This window comes from Anomalospiza imberbis, chromosome 26 (assembly GCF_031753505.1).
Source record: "Anomalospiza imberbis isolate Cuckoo-Finch-1a 21T00152 chromosome 26, ASM3175350v1, whole genome shotgun sequence".
NCBI classification, from domain to species: Eukaryota; Metazoa; Chordata; class Aves; order Passeriformes; family Viduidae; genus Anomalospiza; species Anomalospiza imberbis.
Window position 1 is genome coordinate 4,029,832 of NC_089706.1, and position 22,752 is coordinate 4,052,583.

The 22,752-nt window shown below is 54.0% G+C and overlaps 2 protein-coding genes across 2 annotated transcripts in view; one reads left to right on the plus strand and one right to left on the minus strand.

The window, feature by feature from the left end:
- Positions 1 to 1,528: 1,528 nt before the first annotated feature.
- On the plus strand, positions 1,529 to 4,963 carry OLFML3 (olfactomedin like 3). The gene is made up of 3 exons (XM_068173606.1): positions 1,529 to 1,706; positions 3,239 to 3,524; positions 3,965 to 4,963. The coding sequence occupies exons 1-3, from the start codon at positions 1,599 to 1,601 to the stop codon at positions 4,750 to 4,752; spliced, it is 1,182 nt and encodes a 393-aa protein (XP_068029707.1). The 5' UTR covers positions 1,529 to 1,598; the 3' UTR covers positions 4,753 to 4,963.
- A 12,092-nt stretch (positions 4,964 to 17,055) lies between these two features.
- The window catches only part of SYT6 (synaptotagmin 6), a 35,081-nt gene continuing 29,384 nt past the window's right edge, over positions 17,056 to 22,752 (minus strand). The window contains exon 7 of the mRNA XM_068173589.1: positions 17,056 to 18,074. Coding sequence (XP_068029690.1) covers positions 18,003 to 18,074 — 72 coding nt within the window. The 3' untranslated portion in view covers positions 17,056 to 18,002. The remainder of the gene's footprint in view (positions 18,075 to 22,752) is intronic.

Below are 22,752 nucleotides of genomic sequence, written 5' to 3' on the forward strand. Positions count from 1 at the left end.
GTCCCTGCCCAGGGGACAAACCCGCTGGGCTGGCAGTGTCCCTGTCCCCAGGGGACAAACCCGCTGGGCTGGCAGTGTCCCTGCCCAGGGGACAAACCCGCTGGGCTGGCACTGTCCCTGCCCAGGGGACAAACCCGCTGGGCTGGCACTGTCCCTGTCCCCAGGGGACAAACCCGCTGGGCTGCCACTGTCCCTGTCCAGGGGACAAACCCGCTGGGCTGGCAGTGTCCCTGCCCAGGGGACAAACCCGCTGGGCTGGCACTGTCCCTGCCCAGGGGACAAACCCGCTGGGCTGGCAGTGTCCCTGCCCAGGGGACAAACCCGCTGGGCTGGCAGTGTCCCTGTCCTCAGGTGAAAAACCCGCTGGGCTGGCAGTGTCCCTGCCCAGGGGACAAACCCGCTGGGCTGGCACTGTCCCTGCCCAGGGGACAAACCCGCTGGGCTGGCAGTGTCCCTGCCCAGGGGACAAACCCGCTGGGCTGGCAGTGTCCCTGTCCTCAGGTGAAAAACCCGCTGGGCTGGCAGTGTCCCTGCCCAGGGGACAAACCCACTGTGCTGGCACTGTCCCTGTCCCCAGGGGACAAACCCGCTGGGCTGGCACTGTCCCTGTCCCCAGGGGACAAACCCGCTGGGCTGGCAGTGTCCCTGCCCAGGGGACAAACCCGCTGGGCTGCCACTGTCCCTGCCCAGGGGACAAACCCGCTGGGCTGGCACCGTCCCTGCCCAGGGGACAAATCCGCTGGGCTGGCAGTGTCCCTGTCCCCAGGGGACAAATTCACTGTGCTGGCACTGTCCCTGCCCAAGGGACAAACCCGCTGGGCTGGCACTGTCCCTGTCTCCAGGGGACAAACCCGCTGGGCTGGCAGTGTCCCTGTCCAGGGGACAAATTCACTGCGCTGGCACTGTCCCTGCCCAGGGGACAAACCCGCTGGGGTGGCACTGTCCCTGCCCAGGGGACAAACCCGCTGGGCTGCCACTGTCCCTGTCCCCAGGGGACAAACCCGCTGGGGTGGCACTGTCCCTGCCCAGGGGACAAACCCGCTGGGCTGGCAGTGTCCCTGTCCCCAGAGGACAAACCCGCTGTGCTGGCACTGTCCCTGCCCAGGGGACAAACCCGCTGGGGTGGCACTGTCCCTGCCCAGGGGACAAACCCGCTGGGCTGGCACTGTCCCTGTCCCCAGGGGACAAACCCACTGTGCTGGCACCATCCCTGTCCCCAAGGACATCCCTGTCCCCAGACCTGGACATGGCCAAGGCTCAGGTTGGCCGCTGGCTTTGGGCACCTTTGTGGACAAGGAGCCAGGGCTGTCCCCTCGCTGTCCCCACACTACGGCTCATGAGGACGTGTCCTCTCTCTCGGGGCTCCTGCGAGGCTCCCTGCACCCCAAACTCCTGCCAGCAGCCCGTCCCCAGTCTCCTGCCCCATCCCCGCGGCTCGGGGGCAGCGCGCTGGGTGGGACACGAAGGGGTTAAAGCGCCCGGGGCTGGTCTGCGGGGAAGGAGCAGCCTCCCCTCCCTGTGCACATCTGGATGCAATAAGGGCTGGGGAGGCCGGAGCATTCCTGAGCACTGAGCTGGAGGCTGCTCTGCTGCCGGCCATGGGGCCCTGGCGCTGCCTGCTGCTGCTGCCGCTGCTCGCCCCGGCCCTGCGCGCCCAGCAGCAGCAGTTCATGGAGTACGTGGAGCGCCGCATCACCCTCCTGGAGGTACAGCCCCGAGCGGGGCCCCGCACCCGCCCCGCACCCCGAATCGCCCCGTGACGGGGCTCTCAACCCTTCTCCATGGAGGCCGGCGGGGCTGGGAGCGGGGCTGGGTGAGGAGGAGCTGGGATGGGGACGGAGCAGGGTGTGGGGTGCCCTGGCAGCCCCTGCCGGGGTCCTGCACAGCCCGGCAGGAGGATACACCGGAGCAAGATGGGTGCGGGAGCACCGGGGGACAGGCGGATCGCGGGAGCAGGGGCATTGCGGGTCTGGGAGAACCATGGGGGCGTCACAGGAATGGGAACATCAGAGGAGAAGGGGTATTGCAGGTCTGAGAAATATAGGGACATCAGAGGAATGGGAACATCACAGGAGAAGGGTCATTGCAGGTCCAGGAGAACCATGGGGACATCACAGGAATGGCAACATCATGGGAAAGCAGGGGCATTGCAGGTCCAGGAGAACCATGGGGACATCACAGGAATGGGAACATCAGAGGAGAAGGGGCATTGCAGGTCTGAGAACTATAGGGACATCAGAGGAATGGGAACATCAGAGGAGAAGGAGCATTGCGGGTCTGAGAACTATAGGGACATCAGAGGAATGGGAACATCAGAGGAGAAGGGGCATTGCAGGTCTGAGAACTATAGGGACATCAGAGGAATGGGAACATCAGAGGAGAAGGGGCATTGCAGGTCTGAGAACTATAGGGACATCAGAGGAATGGGAACATCACAGGAGAAGGGGCATTGCAGGTCCAGGAGAACCATGGGGACATCACAGGAATGGCAACATCATGGGAAAGCAGGGGCATTGCAGGTCCAGGAGAACCATGGGGACATCACAGGAATGGCAACATCAGAACCACAGGGACATCACAGGAATAGGAACATCACGGGTCTGGGAACATCATGGGAAGGCAGGGGCATTGCAGGTCCAGGAGAACCATGGGGATATCACAGGAATGGGAACATCATGGGAAGGCAGGGGCATTGCAGGTCCAGGAGAACCATGGGGATATCACAGGAATGGGAACATCATGGGAAGGCAGGGGCATTGCAGGTCCAGGAGAACCATGGGGACACCACAGGAATGGGAACATCATGGGAAAGCAGGGGCATTGCGGGTCCGGGAGCTTCACAGCGTCATCACAGCAACAAGGGCATCAAGGATCTGGGAGGAGTGTGGGAGACTGGGGTACACTGTGAGTTCAGGAACATCATGGGGGCATCCTGGGGGTGTCACAGGAGAGCAGGGCCTTGCAGGTCTGGGGGCAGCACGGGAATGGGGACATTGTGGGTCTGGAACATCATGGGAGCATTGCAGGAATGGGCATCACGGGTCTGGGAACATTGCGGAAGTAGCACGGGAGCATCGTGCGTTTGGGAGCACCACAGGAATGGGAGCAGGGTGGGATGGGACCCAGAGCCATGAGCCCTGTGCGGCTTTGGGGGCTCCCTGAGCCCAAGCAGGCTGGGACAGCTGCCACTGGTGGGCTGTGAGGTTTGGAGACCTCAGCGTCCCCTTGGCCACCCCAGGAGAGGATCTCACAGTGGCACGACCAGAGCAGCCGCTACTCCACGGAGCTGCGGGACTTCAAGAACCAGGTGCTGGGGATGCTGGAGGCGGCCGAGAAGGAGCGGGAGGCGATGCGGGCGGAGGCCGAGAGCGCGGCCGTGCGCGTGGACCGGCTGGAGCGGGAGGTGGACTACCTGGAGACACAGAACCCCGCCCCACCCTGCGTGGAGGTGGATGAGACGCTGATGGACAAGCAAGTGGCCACAGCCAAGCAGAGGAAGAATGAGAAGTACACCAAGCTCACAGGTGAGGTGCTGCCATGGCTCCCCGGGGGGATGGTCCTGTCTGAGGGTTACCCTGACCCTTCCCAGCCCACCTCAGTCCAGGTGTCCCCTAGCCATGGGCTGGGGCATTGTGTCCCAGCAGGACATCTCAGATGTCTCTGGCACGAGCTCCTGCATCCCCCCTGGCCCAGGAGCTGCATCCAAGTCCCCAGCTGGAGCACTGTGCATCCCCAAAGCCTCTGGGGCAGGGCTGGGATGAGGGTGGCTCCCCTGCCCGTGGCATGGGCGCACTAGGGGACTTCTCAATGCCACCAGGGAGGCACCTAAACCCCTTCAGTGAATTTCCAAGGCAGTTGCCTGAGGACCAGGGTGGGACAGGGCGAGAACCCAGCACGGGGCAGCAGCAGTCCCGCTACAGGGCCGGGCTGTTCCCAGGCTCTCACAGCCACCCCTCTCTCACAGATTGCAGTGACACCATCGCCAGCGTCAGGGCCATGAAGATCCTGAAGCGTTTCGGCAGCGCCTCGGGGCTCTGGACCAAGGACGCCGCGGGGAGCTCGGAGAAGATCTACGTGTTCGACGGCACCGCCAACGACACGGTCTACGTCTTCCCCCGCATGCGGGAGTTCACCCTCTTCTCTGCCACCCGCAAGGCCGCCCGCATCAAGCTGCCCTACCCCTGGGTGGGCACCGGGCACCTCGTCTACGACGGGCACCTCTACTACATCCGCCAGCAGGGCCTGTCCTTCCAGGTGATCAAGTTCAACCTGGCCAACAAGACGGTGGTGGACAGCTCGGTGTTCCCGGCCGAGGAGCAGATCCCCGTCTTCGGGCTCTCCCCCTCCACCTACATCGAGGTGTCGGCGGACGAGGAGGGGCTCTGGGCCATCTACGCCACCAAGGAGGACGAGAAGAACATGTGCCTGGCCAAGCTGGACCCCACATCGCTGGACATCGAGCAGATGTGGGACACGCCGTGCCCGCGGGAGAACGCCGAGGGCGCCTTCGTGGTGTGCGGGGCGCTGCACGTGGTGTACAACACGCGCCTGCCCAGCCGCGCCCGCGTCCAGTGCGTCTTCGACGTCAGCGGCACCCTGGCCCCCGAGGACGCCTCCCTGGTCTATTTCCCCAAGCGCTACGGCTCCCACGCCAGCCTCAAGTACAGCCCCCACGAGAGGCAGATCTACGCCTGGGATGATGGCTACCAGATCATTTACCGCATGGAGATGAAGAAGAAGCTGGAGGTCTGAGGGGCACTGCCCAGCCCAGCCCGGCCCGGCCCGCAGGACGGCATCTCTGCCCCTTCTCCCATCACTGTGAAATGAGGAAATGCTGGATCCCCACCCCAGCCACCCCCCGGCACCGGATGTCCCCGACTGGGAGCACCCAGCAGAGCCCTGGACTAATTTAATGAGGTTTTCTTTTCTGATCTAATGAATAAATACTATGCAGCGAAGTGCAGCCGCCTGCCTGGGGGAGCATGGGGCGCTGGGCAGGGCTGTCAGAGCCCTGAGCTCCACCTTGCCCCTGAGACACCCCAAAAAACACTTCCCAAGGGTGGGGTATCCCTGCAGGGCTCAGAGCAGCAAGCACAGACAGACCTTGGGTGGGTGCCTGGACAGGGGTTTATGTTGGGGGCTTTGGGTGAGGGTTTTGGAATGGCTCGGGGCAGGCTGCTGCTCAGGGCCAGCTCGTTTTACATGTACAAAACTGTGAGCAAACAGCAAAATCCTTTAATCCGGGAGGACAGCAGGAGATTTCCCTCCCCTGCCAGGGCGGTGCTCCAGCCAGCAGGCCCCAGATGTTGCTGATTTTCTGAATTTGTTCCTAATGAAGCACAGGCCACTTCCCCTGCAGCCACAGAATCTCCACCTTATGTAAGGCCCCGAGCTGCCCCATCCCCTTCCCTTCCCTTCCCTTCCCTTCCCTTCCCTTCCCTTCCCTTCCCTTCCCTTCCCTTCCCTTCCCTTCCCTTCCCTTCCCTTCCCTTCCCTTCCCTTCCCTTCCCTTCCCTTCCCTTCCCTTCCCTTCCCTCTTCCACTGAGTTCCTGCACAGAGCAGCCCCAGAGGGGATGTGCAGGACAGGGCAGGTGCTGGGAGCCCCTCAGGGGCTGGGGACAGCCCCGGTTGTCCCCTGCTGTGTCCTTCCTGCCCCAGCAGAGACTGTCCCCCCGTGCTCTTTCTCACCACACACCCCTGCAGGGTGCAGGATTTGCCCCATTTCTGACCCTAGAAACGCAGGATTGCTGTGGTTTGTTCCCATCACAACATCCTGAGAGCACAGAGGATGGAGTAGGAGGTGTTTCGGTGCCATGAACGTCCCCCTTTTCCCGTCAGAGGTCAGTTCTGAGGACAAGCAGCGAATCCATGGGCCAGGCTGGCTGGGTGAGGGCTGCACCCTGCTGCTGCCAGTGCCAGGCTGCCTTTGGGACGAGAGGCCAGGAGCAGCCTGGACGCCCCGGGGAGGTGCCAGCCCCGTGGGGAGCACCATTGCCAAGACCTGAGGGGGCCCACCTGCTCTCTCCCAGGGCTGTGGAGTGGTCATGCCACCCCCCTGCCACCCTAAAGCCTGTCCAGCATCCCCCTGTGCCCAGCTCGAGCCAAACTGTTCTGCGACATGGAGGGCACTTGGTATTTGCCTCAAGTTCTTTGGTATTATAATCAAATTTGTTGCATAAGAAAAATCTTCAAATACACACTTTGAATGACTGTAATTGGCTGGTGCTGAAAGTTCAACACACAATGCAAGTCAAGCAGAGAAATTATCCAAGTGTGAAGGACTCTGTGAACTGTCAAGTTAATTTATGGCCCTTTTCAAGATCAATAACGGCAGTAACAGAAATATAATTTTCAGAAATCTCACAGTAGTAAATAATTACACCGTTGATTTCTCCTGCTTGAATTAAAATTGATGGGGCAGTAATGATTGTGCACCAGAAACCATCTCGTAGCCTGGAACATGTCCTGCACAATCAGACCTGCACTTCCCTGTGACACCTGGAGCCTTCTCTGCTCCAGGGGAGCACCCCCAGCTCTCCCAGCCTGGCTCCAGAGGGGCTCCAGCCCTGGAGCAGCTCCTCTGGGATCTCTCCAGCCTCTTCCCTGTGCTGAGCACATGGGCAGAGGTGCCACTCACTAAACCAGGTCAGTCAGAGCCCCACGAGCTCCTGTGGGATTTGTTCTGTGCAGACACTCTGGGAATGAGGAGGAAAATGAACAAAAGGACTGCAGCACCCGATGGGCTCCTAGAGCACAGCACTCATCTCGCACTCTACATCTTCAAACTACTCCAGGAAACATCAACTAATTAATCCTTGGAATAACTCCCATCGAGCAGAACAGCCTGATCTCCATCTGCTGACAAACAAGAGACAAACCCCACGTGTTTGATCAGCAGGGGTGGCTCAGCTCCGAGCTGGAGGCACATTGTGACACGGGGTGGGGACCAGGGCCCTCCAAGCTCTGAGTGCTCCCAGCCCATGGAATCAGGGATATCCTGAGCTGGAAGGGACCCACAAGGATGGAGTCCACCCCCTGCCCTGCACAGACACCCCAAATCCCATCCTGTGCATCCCTGGAGCGCTGTCCCAACGCTCCTGGAGCTCTGGCAGCCTCGGGGCCGTGCCCATTCCCTGGGGAGCCTGGGCAGTGCCCAGCACCCTCGGGGGGAAGAACCTTTCCCTGAGATCCAGCCTAAACACCCCTGGCGCAGCTCCAGCCCTTCCCTGGGTGCTGTCACTGTCACCGAGAGCAGAGATTGTCCCCAGGCTGCCTTCAGGATGGGGTCACCCTTGTCATCCTGCCAGAGCTGAGTCCCTGCCATCCTCCAGTGCCACGGAGGAGTGTGAGGGACCTCGGGGAGACCTGTGTGCGTGCCTCTGCTGGGGTGACTGCTGGAAGAGAGGAGCAGCAGGGCTGCAGGTTCCTGCTTGCCATGGGATGGACACCCCCCGCCCCACGGGGCCAGAACTCCTCATCTCCTGCCGGGCTCATCGATTCCTTTTTTTATTTGTTTAAGTATTTATTGGCCCCATTAGGAGAAAGCAAAGGTTGTGCCACAGCTGGGGGAGTTGTTGTCAGAGCCCTTGGTGCCCTCAGGGGTGTTGACTTTCCCCACCAGCCACCCTGGCACTGCCCAGGCCCACTCAGGAGCCCCAGTGGGAGCAGCAGCACCTCCATGGGACCCAGGAATCCCAGGTGGGATGCAGGGACCCCAGAAGGATGCAGGGACTTCCAGCAGGATCCAGGGACCCTGGCAGGGCTGCCTCAGCTCCCTCTGTCCTGTGTGGAAGTGGATTTTTGTGGCTGCTCCCAGCTACCCTGCCCTGCCTCTGCCCTCCCAACCATTCCTGCTGCACTGACAGATTTTCAGGCAAACTCAGCCTTGACTCAGGGTCACCAGTGGCAGCGACTCCCTGGTCCTGTGCAGGTTACTTGGGGCTGGCATGGGCAGCCAGACCCTCTTCCCCACAGAAGGTTGTGGAAAACCTTCATTCCCTCATTCCCCTGCCCGTGGTTCTGTTCAGCCCCCAGTGGGGGCAGCTCTGGGGCCAGGATTGCTCCTGTTCCCCTTGCCAGGGCTGCAGCAGGAGCTGGCCCCACACCCAGCCTGGGCAGGGGCACTGGGATCATCCTTTCCAAAAGGAGGGTCAGTGGAAATGATGCTAATGGAGCTGCTCCAGCCTTCCCCGGAGTCTGCAGCTCCCTGTGCTTTAATTGCCAAATACTTTATCTCTTTAGAGAAGAGCCTCCATAAGTAATAATCCCTTTCATCTCTGCTCCTCTTGAAAAATACTCCTCTTTGCAAGGCAATCTGGTCAAGTAAATTGAGAAGTTGTGTTATCAGAGGGAAAGAGAAACGGAGATCTTCGGGCTAATTTTTTCTCCTTTGTCTCACTCTCAAGGATATTGACTTTATTCCCCTCCCTGACTCTTTTCCAGCTCAGAGGAGCTATTGATAAAGAGAAATGGCTCTGCGTGTCCTGTTGGAAACGGGGGAACTAAAATTAAAACCAGGCAACTTAAACAAGTGCGTTATGAAGCTCCCATTGTATTGAAACAGGAAGAGGGGGATAATTCTCCATTTAATACTTTCCTAATGGTTGGTTGGCAACTCTAATCACTGGCTTTTAACTCCAAATAGGTTCTCCTGCCCACGGAACATCTGGCTGAGGTGTAACTCATCACACACTAGTCGGGAGGCAGCAAAGGGAGGCAGCAAATCCCAAATCCCTGCCCACGCAGGGGTTCCCAGCAGGGCTGGGAGGTCTCCAGGGCTTGGGGTGAGCCTGGACACGCCAGGAGGGACAGGGAGAGGCAGCAGCTCCCTGCCAGTCCTCGGCGTGTCCTAACGGCAGTGCAGAGCAAGATTCACCCAAAACGCTCCCTGCCATGGGCATCATCCCTCGGGCAGGGGGATCTGTGGTGGGTCACTGGGGTTTGGGGTGTGCGCTCCAGCCCAGCTCTGTTATTGCTCATTTCGGCACTGTCACTGAGCCCAGGCACCCGCAGAGCACTGTGTGGCTTTGGGGACAGAAGGGCCCCGGGGCTGTGGGTGCAGGGACAGCACTGTGGGGTGCCAGGGGAGGTTTCCTGCCACGTGTGCCCCTCACCTGGAGCTGGCCTGGCCGGGGGCAGAGCCCTGGGGGCCCCTCACCCCCAGCCTGGTGGAGATCCTGGTGCTCTGCTGAGATCTGAGGACGGGCACATTGTGCCCCAGCCGGCTCCAGCCTGTCCCCACCTCCCCCTGCCCCACTTCTCCTCCTCAGACACCAAACCCAGCTCCTGCCAAATCCTCCGGGGCAGGATTGAGCCCTTCAATATCAATATCAGTGTCAGCTGCCACCTCCTCCCATTCCTGACCTGGGCTTGCCTGGGACATTGAAATGTCCAGCTTGTTAGAGAATAAATGAAGAAAGAAGCATAATTGCATCAAGAGACATCAGTACCAATAAATGCCGTGGAATTTTGCACAGCTGGGGTGTAGTGTCATCTTCAACTCCCCTGCTCCCTCCCCAGCCCCCCAAACCCTCCAGAGCACTCACACCCCCTGCACTCCCCTCTTGCAGAGATGTGCTGCACCTTCCCAAAGGGAGCGACACAAACTGAAATTTCTTTCTAAAAGATGAATTTTGCAGAATGACAGGAGCCCTGCAGATCTGGGCCCTCGCTGTCCCACCCAGCCTGGGGATGCCCAGGCTCCTCTCACCCTTCCCACTGTTGTCTACTCCTTCCTTCCCTCTGGAAAGGAGGAATACAAATAAAGCCTTCAAACTGGGAGCTCACAGCCCTGTCAGAGGAGCGCTGGCTTGTGACGCACCAATTCCAAGATTTTCTGGACAGTTTCATTTACTAACAGATTTTTTTCTGCTATTTTGGTTCTTTGATCAAGATGGATTATTTTCCCTGAGCTGCTCCCATTGGTGGTAATGTGTCTCCATCCCCTCCAGGAAGGATTTTGCTGACACAGGAAGGCCCACGCCGTGCTCTCCCCATCCCAGGGATTTCACACACTCTGCAGTCTACATGATTTCACCAGGATTTTCTTTGGGGTGTTATTATTACTAATGCTGTTATATCAAAGTTGTTTCCTGAGGACAGAAAAATACCAGCTCAGCTATTCAGCTAAGCAGTTCTTTAATTTCTTGCCTCTCAAAATCAGCTCCCCAGTGCCTTTTTGGAATAGATCTGAATTTTCTGCTTTAATCCCTCTTCCTGAGGCAAAAGTGCTGAGGGGTGAAGTGACTCTCCCTGGGAAAGGAGGGTTGGGGTCTCCTTCCCAGTGCTGCAGCTCAGGGATCGTCAGTCAGCTCCAAGAAATATCAGGCAGAGATTTTTTGTCTCTTTGCCCCAGAATCCCTCATCCCCAGCTGGCAGGCAGCAGCACATTTGGGTTTCCCAGCCCTCCTGATTTTCCATCTGCTGCCTGGGGAAGGGTGAGTGGTGCAGGCAGGGCAGGGGAGGCTGGAGTGGCACAAGGATGCAGAATTTGGTGGAGCTGGAGCAGTTTCCCCCCAGCACAGCAGCCTTGGCTCTGCCCATGCTCCTGTGTCCTCCTGCTGCGGGTGGCCAAGGTCCTGGAGGGAGATATAACCATGGTAACTGGGATTATCTGGGAAAATTGCTGCCATTGCTGCAGAGGTAGGGTCAAAACAAACAGAAATCATCAATTTTTCTCTTTCTAATAAAATGCAGGAGTGTGTTATTGACTCGCTAATTGCTCAGCTAAGTGGATTTCTCCCAAATTACCTCCTAACCCTTGCAAATGAAAATGGTGCAAAGATAAGCGCTTCCATGGATTTGCTCAGGGGAGGAAAAATGAAAGGTCTGATTCCCTGCCCATGGCAGGGGGGCTGGAACTGGATAATCTTTACAGTCCCTTCCAACCCAAACCATTCCATGATTCTATGATTCCCTTTTAACCTGAACTTGCTCCAAGCTTTGCAGCCTGGGGGATTCTTGGCACCACACAGGCCATGGGGCCACACTCAGCTTTGTGAGCAGCTCCTGCAGGAGATAGCAGCTCTCAGCTTCAGCTCTGAATTGTCAATTCTCCCCTGAGTGAAGGCTTTCAGGAAATCAGAGGTTTAAATGAGAAGTATTCCTCTCCAACTGAGCCCCCTCCAATATCAGTGTCAGCTTCCACCTCCTCCCATTCCTGACCTGGGCTTGCCTGGGAAATTGAAATGTTCAGCTTGTTAGAGAATAAATGAAGAAAGAAGCATAATTTAATCAAGAGACATCAGTACCAATAAATGCCGTGGAATTTTGCACAGCTGGGGCTGTAGTGTCATCATCCCCTGGGATGCTCAGCTGCCTGCTGGCAAACCAGGCAGATCGGAGCCTGCTCCTCCATTCTCCTCTTCACTGCAAGAGCCACTTCCAGAGGCTTGCAGGGACATGCAGGTTTAGGAAATAATTATTTTAATTGCATCATCAGCTCCATTCCTGCAGCCAGGAACTTTTGTTTGCATCCAAGAGAACCCCAGGGCAGCACAGCCCGCAGGAGTGGCATTGGCCCGGAGGGATGAGCTTGGGAAGGTCCTGATCCACGGCAGCAGCACCCCTTTAGTCTGGAGAACCCCACACAGCTGGGTGTGCACTCCCGGGGTGGCACCTGAGCAGCCTGAGGCACCACAGGTGATCCCAATGAGCAGCCCCAGGAGGAGAATCCCCCACATCCCTGCGGGATCCTGGGGAAGGAGGGCAGAGTTCCCTCAGCACCCCAGGAGCAGGTGGAGGATCCCTGCGGAGGCAGCAGCTCCTGAGGACCAGAATTAGGGCAGAATTAGAGGTCAAGAGGCAGAGCCGAGGTCAGGCAACAGGCAGGAAGGTGCTCCAGCTTCCTGCAACCATCACTCCCCAGAAAAACCCCATGAAGTCATCTCCGGGAGGCGGGAGCTCGGAGATGCAGCTGCCTTTGGAGCAGAGGCGCTCAGGGGGTTCCACCGTGCCCAGGACCGCTCCTGTGTCCCCAGGGTCCCCCCAGGCTGCTGCAGAGCAGGACGGGGACGGGGACACTTGGTGGGGCATCCCCGGAGGGGTGGCCAGGGGGGTTCTCCAGGAAATCAGCAGCAAAATCCTCCCTCGTTTCTCTCAGACATCGAGAGGAGCGCCGAAAAAGCGACTTAATTAAAAAATTACCGCTCCTCCACTCGGTCCCTTTTGACAGCCACAAACCCTCAAGGACGGCAATCCGAAATGGAGAGGGATGTGCAGCTGCTAATGGGAGATTAGGAGAAATCTTCCACTTTGGAAGCAATTAACGAGCCAGAAAAGTATTTGCGTGTGTGAGTTGGATGGCTGGGCCGCGCTCCCATCCTCCGCCCGGCTCTGGGGTGTTTCCCTGCCGATGCCCGGTGCCCAAATTCCTGCCAGGCTGCCCCACATGGCATTCCCGTGGGGCTCCAGCCTTGGCATCGCCACTCGACCGCTCCCGACAGCTCCTCCAGCCCCGGGGAATGGGATCTGGCACAGATGTGCCACATCTGGCACCGCAGCGGCTGGGATTCGGGCTGGTTCCGTCCCCCGAGCACATCTCCCCGGTATTTCGGGAGCGGCTGCTCTCGGCTTGGAGGCCGGCCGTTCCCACGGCAACGGAACAGGCTCTGCGTTTGTCCTGGCCCATCCCGGTACTTCATTAGCTTTAGCCAACTGCATTTTTAATAGAAGCCTACACTGGATTTTTGAGATGTACGTGCTTTAAATACCGTGGTTTAATTAAAAATGACACGGGAATGCAAAATATATAATTATATTTGCATGACTAATGCACTGTCTTAAATGTGTATATATATCTATATATCTATATATATATAGATATGTAAAGCTGTAAAATATAATTACAAATTGTCTTTGGGAAAAGTCCCAGAAAAAACCATACATTTTTTGTACATTTAAGTAGCACTGCTGCTGAAGGCTGGCTGCAGGGTTTGGGAGCCAGGCAGAGCTCCTGGGATGCCTCTGGCTCTTGGACAGAAATCCAGAATATCCAAGCCTGTGCATCTGCAAAGAGGAGACAAATTCCACTTCTCACAGGCTCACCTGCAGCTCTGGCTTCTTGTCAAAGCGGATTTTGGAGTGATGCTCAGCCCAGCAAAGGAGCAAACTGCATCACCTCTTGTTGCCAAAAGGATCACGGACTCACAGGATGGTTTGGGTGGGAAGGGAGCTTAAAGCTCATCCAGTTTCAACCCTGACACCTTCCACTGTCCCAGGCTGCTCCAAGCCCCATCCAGCCTGGCCTTGGACACTTCCAGGGATCCAGAGGCAGCCAGAGCTGCTCTGGGCACCCTGTGCCAGGGCCTCCCCACCCTCCCAGCCAAGAATTCCTTCCTAATATCTAAACTAAATCCACGCTCCTTTAGTTTAAAACCATTGCCCCTTGTCCTAATCCAGCTGGCATCTCCTGCACCGTGCAGAGACAGCCCAGTTCTCCAGGGATATCCAGTGCTGGGAGGAGAATCCCACCCCCTGTGCCCCCTGGGCTGGCTCATGCAGGAGCTGAGAGTCCCTGGAAGAGGCAGACAGGGTTTGCAGTCCCAGGGAGAACATCCTTGCGTGAGGCACTGGAAGCAGAGATGAGCTCCTGACCTGGCATTTGAATAAGTGCACAACTGTACTGATGGATAATCTTAATGGCAGGAAGAACAATGAGGGCCCTGGGGGAGAAAACCTCTGGCAAAATGAGATTGAGAAGTCTGGGGTTGCCTAATTAGAGACACAATTAGGAGAGCAAATAACAGAAGTAGTAAAAGTGAAGAACAAACAGAGGACTGAGATCAGGATCTCGAGGATCAGGGCTGTAATTTTCTCCAATGAGCTATATATATATTTCTGTCTAATTTATTATCTTGCAAGCAAAGATGAAATTATCTGGACTGACTCTGCTTGAACTAAAGACTGAAGGAGAACTGGGATGTGTTTGGGACTGAGCCCATTGATTGAATGCTGTTTCCAGGCTAATCAAGAATTATGTGTAAATAAAAGGTTTGTGAAGAAATAAAACACAATTGAAATCAAAGCACACCAAGCTGCTCCTGCCAGAGAGCTGGGCCCAGGGAGGGGGCAGGGCAGCTGGAGTTGCCCTGTGCCCACAAACCCGTGTCTGTCCCCACTGTGTCCCTGCACTGCCTCTCTGCTGCTTCCAGCATCCCACCAAGCTGCACAGAGCTGGGCTTGCCGTCCTGAGTCCCAGAACCCCCATCTGTCAGTCCCTGTCTGCAGCTCCTGGCATCCAGGTGGGCTTTGCCACGCTTGTTCCCAAAAACTTCCTGTAGAATTGGTGATTCCCAGCCCTGGGGACAGCCTTGCTGTGGCAGCTGTGACACGCCCCCCTTCAACATCAATATTGAAGTTACATTTATTTCTCAGCTGCTATTTTTTTCCCCTAAGATAATTAAAGACCACGTTTGTTTATTTCTTAAACCCTTATAAACACCCAGTTGTTTTCTTCCTCACTGTTTTTTTCTTTTTAGTGTGTGTGATTTGCCAACCTGTGAGTAGCTTTCTGTAATTAGCAATTAAAGGCCACATTTGGAGACTAAATATAAATTGTTATGACAAGATTCTTCACTTTGCCAAACAAATGTGTTGCTGATGTACGAAAAAAACCCCATCACACAATAATGTGATCAGTGGGAAGGCAGTAGTGGAGAATATCACCCTGGCTGGATATTGGGAAGGAATTCCTCCCTGTGAGGGTGGGGAGGCCCTGGCACAGCTGTGGCTGCCCCTGGATCCTTGGAAGTGCCCGAGGCCATGCTCAGTGGGGCTTGGAGCACCCTGGGATAGAGGAAGGGGTCGCTGCCATGGCAGGGGATGGAATGAGATGGGTTTTAATGTCCCTTCCAACCCAAACCAGTCTGGAATTCCATATCTGCAACTCACTTCCCACTGGATCTTTTCCCTCTTTTTTTTCTCAGATACAACTTATTTTGTTGTCAACTTGGTGGGAAGGAGCAGGGCTGGGACAGTTCCCAGCCCTCTGAGCCCCTGCAGTGAGCTGGACCCGTGGGATTTCCCTTGGCCCTGAGTCCCCACATTGCACCAACCATGACCACCCTCCCTGCAGTGTCCCCTCCCCTCCCTGCAGCCAGCCAGTCGTGGATGAAAATGCAGACTGGGAGACTAAAACTGAAGAGAAAGGAGGGAACAAACAAAGAAAGGAAGGTCTGGGAATGCTCCATGTGTTTGTTTTGCTTGCACTACTCAATAAAACAGAGTATTCATTTGTGGCTGCTTGCAGCAGCATCCTCCCCTTTGCAGTGACTTTCAAAGGAGCCCCAGCATGGCCAAGGCTCCTGTGGGACGTGGCCCTGGGGTGACCCTCCTTATTTTGCTTGGAAATAATTGAAATGTCTCCATGAGTTGTTATTACAGGGTCAAGAGCAGCAAGTGAGGAGCAAGAAAACAACTCAACAAATCTTGGCGTGGCACTTGTGCTGGGCTCAGCTCCTTCCCAGGGTTCTAATTCCCCCCTGGATGAAAGGGAAGTGTTTGCCCTGGTGTGTGGAGCTCATCCCCATGAGTGTGACCAATCCCCCCGAGTGACAAACACACAATGGGCTGATTATCCCCTGGCTGAGGGATGTGGCAAAATCTCAGCATTTTAAATATAATTTAAAGGGGGGAGGGGTTTGAGCCAACGAGGCGTGGGTGTTATTCACTAACGTGAGATCCAGTTTTCCAGCAATGCAAGTGACAGCCAGTATTGAGTGGAAATTGATTATCTGTGTGAAGCAAGGATTAAAAATAGCAGCTTTGTGTCAAACCCCACGTATGTTTTGACTAAATCCTCGATAACAAGGAGAATGGATAAAAGATGGAGATTATACAGAGAACGCCAAAACCCAAAAAGCCTGGATTAGAGAAGAAAAGGATTTGAGTGGGTTGCTGCAATTAATGATTGTCAAGTGCCACCAGCTGGGACTGCTGTGGCTTCTTCTGGGGACGTCTTGTCCTCTGGTTTGCCAACCTGCCAGAGGCACTGCCAGCTCATTGCCCTGCTCCCCTGAGGCTCCTCCAGCTCCGGCAAAGGTCCAGGGGCTCGTGGCCAGTGTTTGACCCACCCAGTCAATCAGTTTTAATGGCCAGAAACTCATCCCCTTAATTAAACGCGGGACATTCCCAGAAAGGAATGTCTCACAAAGGTTGTCCTCCCCTTGTTCCCCAGCAGCAGCTCTCAGAACACTCTGTGCTGGGAAGCCAATGCAGTTTCACCACTTTTCTGTGGCAGTGTGCTTGGAATACACTTTTTGCTGCTGCAGCTGGTGCTCAGGGGCTGTCCCTGGGGTGGTGTGGCTCTCCCAGCCCAGGCAGGAGCTGCAGAGCTCCAAATGACACCGCGTGCCCCTGCCCAGCCCCACACCGTGCCAGGCTCTGCCATTATCACATTTTATGGCACCCGCTGTGATCACTGTGCCCATCCAAAACCACACAGCACACAATTCCTGCTCCCACAGGAGGAAATATTCCACCAGACAGGGCAGCACTTACAAATCAAATCATTTTATTGAGTTTCTGCTCCTATAGCAAGTGGCACATAAAGAGAATTAAGACACAAGGTGTGATGAGGAATGATGTATTTACCCTTCACTGAACAAAGGATTCATCTCACCCAGGAGCAATGCAAACACCCCTCTGTGCCAGCCCTGATGTGCAGCCAGGGGTGACGTGGTGACATTTGGGAAAATGGAAACTGAAGTTGACCTGAGGATCGTGGCTGATGAACACAGTCCTGCTAACCTGAGGGGAGGAGAGCTGGCTGCCTCTCTCACAAATTCTACCTCCAAACCAAAATATTTGCTTTTGCCTAATTTAATTAAGGTGGAATAAACAGCACTAACACACTTCTTAACTCAGAGAAAAATCCAGGATGAGAAAGTGTCCAAAATCCACAGCTGGCTGATAAAGATCAGCTGATTTAGCTGCAAAGCCAGTGCTTGGGATATTCTAACTCCATTCTTGGCCTCTGCAGCCAAGGAACCAGCAAAGCTTTGGGTTTGTTTTTGTTTTTTTTTTTTTTTTGTTTTTTTTTTTTTTTTTCCCAGAACTTGACCTTCCTTCAGGGCTTGGGCTGAGAAACTTTGTTCTTTAAGAAAGTGCTGACAGTCTTTAGAAAAAAGTTTGGAACCTTTTTTTAGCATCAGTCATGTTTCTGTATTTCCCTTTGCCCCTTGGGTCACCCTTTTATTACTTGGATGAGATAAGAAATAGAGACCCAGTGGTCATGCAGGGCTGACACCCATTTCTGTAACATTTTCCCCTTTTTTTCTGAATCCCACCTGTGGCCACGCCGTTCCCTTCACTCCAGATAACGTGGGGATGTCCTGGGGAATGAGCAGCAGCTACAAAGGGGGCTGAAGGAACTGTTCATGCAAATAGCTCTGGGGAGAGTTCAGATACAGGGGAAAAAATACCCGGGGTTCCCCTCCTGAGGAATCAACGGCATTGTTTTTATATATGACAAAAGGAATTATGGGGTACACACTGCACAAACTTCTAAGAGCTCATGGACACCTCTATATGAACAGAAAACCCAGGGACACTCCGCAGGGCTGGGGCTGACCACGAGGATGGAGCTGGTGGTGGCTTGGAAGAGTCTCTTCCATCTTCTGCCACGGCTTTCCAGTGGCCACTGTCCCCTGTCCCGGCCACCTCTGCTCTCTGCAGACACCTCCTCGCCACTTTCCAGCCTTCGCACACACTAAAAACTATTTTACACGTTATTTTACAGACCAAACTCCCAGCACGTGTCTCAGTCCACCTTCTCCCTCTGGAAACAGATCCGTACAGCAAAAGCCACAAAAATAACATCACCTTGGGAGACATATTAGACAAAAACATATTTGACCACAAAACGGGTTTCTACCTTTACTTACGCAGGAACAACTAGACCGGAAAGTCCCGTTGCTTCCACCGCCCCTCAGCAACCACTGAGACTGAAGGCCAAGTGCAAAAATTACTTGGTTTAGTCCCATTTTGCTGTCCCTGCTCCGGATCATGGTGTGGGGGGTGGTTTGGGGGAGGGACAGGAGCCCTGGCTGTCGAAGCTCGCTGCCCGGCCGTGCCACTGGGGGAACAGAGGAGAAATCAAGTGAATCAAACAGGAGAGACTGTCTGGGATTATTCCCCACCCTGCATTGTGTTGTCCATCTCCACTTCCTCAGTAATCCCTTCCCATCCCATCCTATTATCCCATCCCATTATCCCATCCCATCCCATGGATCCCATCCCATCCCATCCTGTTATCCCATCCCATCCTGTTATCCCATCCCATCCCATTATCCCATCCCAGCCCTGCCCAGCTCCTGCCCTGCTGAGCTCTCATCTGCTCTACAAGTTCCAATTTATGCAACGGCCACGTTTAACCACACAGGAGGAATTGCTGAACAATTTACTTTATTCCTCACCGAAAAAAAAAAAAAAAAAAAAAAAGGAAAATAAACAGTGTCTGTGTGTGCTGTGAAGACAAAGTGCTCTCAGCTCTTCCCTGCTTTATTGCCATTGTCTTTTTGGTTTAAAAATACTGCCTAAGCTCAGAAGTACTTGAGTCTTTCCAGTCTGGTAATTTTACTCCACAGCAGCTCTGTCCAGAGAGCACCAGAGACATTTCTCAAAGGAAAAATCAAATCAGAGACACGGTGGATGGAGCAAACATTTTTTTTTGGCCATACTTAGGGGATCATAAATTATTTGTCATCTGCCTTGGGGGCTATTATCATAATTCAAACCCATTTTTCCTGAAGCTTTTGAGCACTTGCCCATCTCACCATCTTGCTATATTAAAGTCCAGCGACAAATGATAGACATCTCCCAGAGACAATGGGAGGCAGGATTTCCACTGCCTGGATCAATTCCCTCCCCTCCCACATCAGCAGAAACTCTTTGCTGCCTGATATTAATGTTTAAGCATGTATGAATTTCATTTCTCTGGGTAAAAACTCACTTGGGGAACCAGACCTCACCCTTGCCTTGGCAAAACCACCTTAAATGAAAACAAGAGAACAGCAGCCTGGTGCCCACAGGGAGGCTGAGCAGGGCAAGCAGGTCCTTGCAGATGCTCCATGGGTTTGGAGTGGTCAAAAATTTGGCCAATTTGGCCAATTTCCTTCCCCAAAGAGACCAGTCAGTGTAAAGTAACTCACTGCACAGGTTTGCTTTGAATTGCCTCTGTTTCATCAGGGCTGAGCAGAAATTAATGAATGAAGATGAGAAGCTTGTCCTGCCTAACAGCTGCCTTAAGGTAAGGAAACACTTTCCTCTATGTTTCTGAAGTAAAAAAAAAAATTGTTTAAAATCCCTGAGGAATTGATAATACGGGTAAAACCTCCCCATGAGAATTGCCAGGGAACAGATTGCAGAAATTACAACAGAAATGTGGTGTTGGCAAAGCCTTCCCCATGCTCTCTGCCTCGTGCTATCTGCACGACAATGACAGCATTGCTACTCCAAAAATGTGATGAAAACTCCTCCAAGGACAGGTCCAAACAACCAGAGGGGAACCTGGAGATACTTTTCCTTCATTTGATTAGAAAAGGTGAGCCATGCATTGTGTAGCCAACAGTCAGAAACCGGGACCAGTTCAGTCAAAATCAAACAGGCTCAGAAGACTGGAAGGGCTTATCTTTAAAGACAAATTATTATTCTTCGTTATGGGCATGACTTGGCTCTCAGGAGAGTTACCAGCTTTAATCTGGAGCAATGTTTTAAATAAATAAATGTGGAATGTCAGAGGCACTTGGCAGCATCAAAGACCCGTTTTGCATTGTGCTGATGACGCGACTCCGTGATTCCAGGGTTTGTCTTTCACAGATCACAGGGAAAATCCCCATTTTCAGAAGTTCCCTTCAAATCCTGGAAGAACGAGCTGTAAATTTCTGTTTCCCTTCGTGCACACCCCCCTGAACCTGGCTGATGGGTGGAGGAATGCAGGAGGAACACAGGTGGGGTGGCTGAAGGACCCAGGGAGGGAGCACTTGCCAGCAGGGCCTCGGGGCTGAACACTGGGAACAGCTTGTGCTGAGGGGAAGAATTTATTGTCAGAATAACCCCACAAAGAGGGATTCTCCCTTTCTGCTCAGAAACTCGCCTTCAGAACATCTGTGTGAGGAGGATAGCGCTTAAAAGCCCATAATTAATGATTCATTTGCACATGTTCTCCATGTTCCCTCTTTAATGATGATGGTCATTAGAGAAGTGCAGTCATTATCGTTTGTTATTCACTGTTGATAAATATGGAGCAACCAAAGACATGATGTGCATCCGAAGTGTTTCCCTTTTCACTGGAGCCTTTTCCAGCAGTGAAAGCAAAGAGGGAGTGGCGCCAGCTCGTGGAGGAAGGGCCAAGTTGCTGTTGGCACAGAAATGAGGGGTTGGGCCATGTTAGCCCAGCACTGTGGCTGCTGGGACAGGCTGGAGCTGCCCAGGTCCTCATGGTGGACAAAGAATCATGGCCCAACACTGGAGGAGGCTGTTGGTCCAACACTACGGACACAACCATCCATCCATCCATCCATCCATCCATCCATCCATCCATCCATCCATGCTGTGGCAGGGTAAGGGGGTCAGGGCTGGGCCATCCTCTTGAAGCAGCACAGCTCTGGTGACATTCTGGTAAATTCACCAGAAATTGTGGCTCTGAGCTGTAGTCAAAATACGGTGGGACCTCCTTCTCCTGGACAAAGTTTTTCCAAGGTGCACCAGGCAGGGCATTGGTCAGCAAATAAATTCCATATTCCCACACTTTTCTCCCCCCTGAGGGGTGGGGAGGAGGATGGGACCCCAACCACAGTGAGGGGAGATGCAGTGCCTGGAGCAGCTCCGTGTCCTCACACACACCACTCCAGTCACCATCCCTCCATTTAGACATCAAAGGGACAATTCAGTGCCGGCTCCCTCGCCTTGGTTTGAGGTCAAGCACTCAATCAGGAAGATTTGGATGGAGCCAGAGGCTGTTACTGATGGTCAGAGCACACAGAGACCATCACAAGGATCAACCAGGAAGCAAATGCTCCATTTGCTGCTGCCCGGCACAAACACGCTCGGAGATGAGGACGAAGAGGAAGAAGAAGAAGACAAAGAGGAAGATGGAAATGATAGCTCAGGATGCCAGCACAGCCCGAGTTCACCCCCACAAAGGTGAGGAAGGCATGAAGGGCCAGCAGTTCTCCCCCAGCATCCTCAGGACAGATGGACAGCCAGCCAGAAGCCCACAGAGCCTGGAAGGATGGAGCAGCTGCACAGAGACCCAGAGCTGGGATTACAGGGCCAAAACCCCAAATTTCTTTTCAAAGATACCCAAATACAACACGGAAAAGATGATACAATGCCTTGTAACCAACAAATACCATTTCTCATTAATTTCTCTCCAGGAGCCTGTGCCTTTTCTGTTTGGTTTTTCTTTTAGGCTGCACTGGGGATTTGCAGACAGCAGTGCTAAAACCTAAAAGGCCAAATAAATACAGGGACCATTTGCTTGCTGGCTCTGTGCACCAGTTTGTGGCAGAAATACCAGAACAGATGATCAGAGGGTTTTTTCTTTCCTTTTAAGCAGAGCTCCTGACCTGTGCATTGAGGGGTGAAATGATTCACTCAGGTTTTTTCCAGAGTCTTGGGGGCTCAGCCATGGCTTTCAAAGTATATTTTAGAAGGTGAGTCATTTTCCATGTCTTCCTTGGTTTCTCTGTGTTTCATCATAACAATAATGCCTTTTTAAACTTTTTTCTTACTGATTTTCAAAAACTTTACAGGAGTTTTTCTTTCAAAATCCCACCTGCATCTGAAAAATAGTGCAGTAAAGCCATAAAAATTGCAACCTGGAGAAGGAACTCCTGCCCTTGGATCAGCCATGGCAGCTGGTGTCACACTGTGAGGTGCTACAGATGCCAAGAGATCAAATGAGAGATGAATTCCATTTCTGCTGAAACCTTGTGGCTGCTGGTCCCCAGCCCCCCGTGGCAGTGGGAGATGTCACACGGAGCCTGCTTAGACATGGCTCCTGCCCAGGGCCAGCAGGGATGGGGGAATGAAGTCTTGGTGCTGCTCAGCACCCAAAGGCAGAGCTAGCACTGCACACAAAGTGTTTAATTCTGCTCTGACTCACCCCAGCCCTGCACAGCTGATCCCTGTGCTGATTCAAGGTGAGCTCACAGATCACCTCAAACGAGGGAGGGTGAATTTTCAGGTGTCCATTGTCTGATATATCCGTGTCTTAAGCTAAAATATCAGCTGTCAGGTTTTCCTTTGTGTGTAACCAACTTGGACTGGGACAGAGAGCACTGAGCACAAACTGACTTCTTAATCATACAGTGGTTTGGGTTGGGAAGGAACTTAAAGATCATCCAGTTCCAAACCCCTGCCATGGGCAGGGACACCTTCTACTATCCCAGGTTGCCCCAAGCCCTGCCAGCCTGACCTTGGGCACTCCCAGGGATGGGGCAGCCACAGCTTCTCTCCCCACCCTTTCTTGTTGGAGGAAAGAGCAGATTTCAAAGAAGGACAGGGTTTATACACTAATTCACACTACTGTGGAGTCTCAGCAAGCCCAGTGTCTGCCTTCCAGTGCAGCTCAGCACTCAACTTCAAGGGGAAAATGAGATGCTTTTTGTTAAGTACTTAGTCTGTGGCTTTGAAGGAAAATACCTCCTCAGCCCCAGATACAGTGGGAGGCTTTATTGCCTTTATTATCGTATCACTGGCCTCAAATGCTGGTGCTTTGTTCTCATACTTGAAGTGTCAAAGGCGTGTGT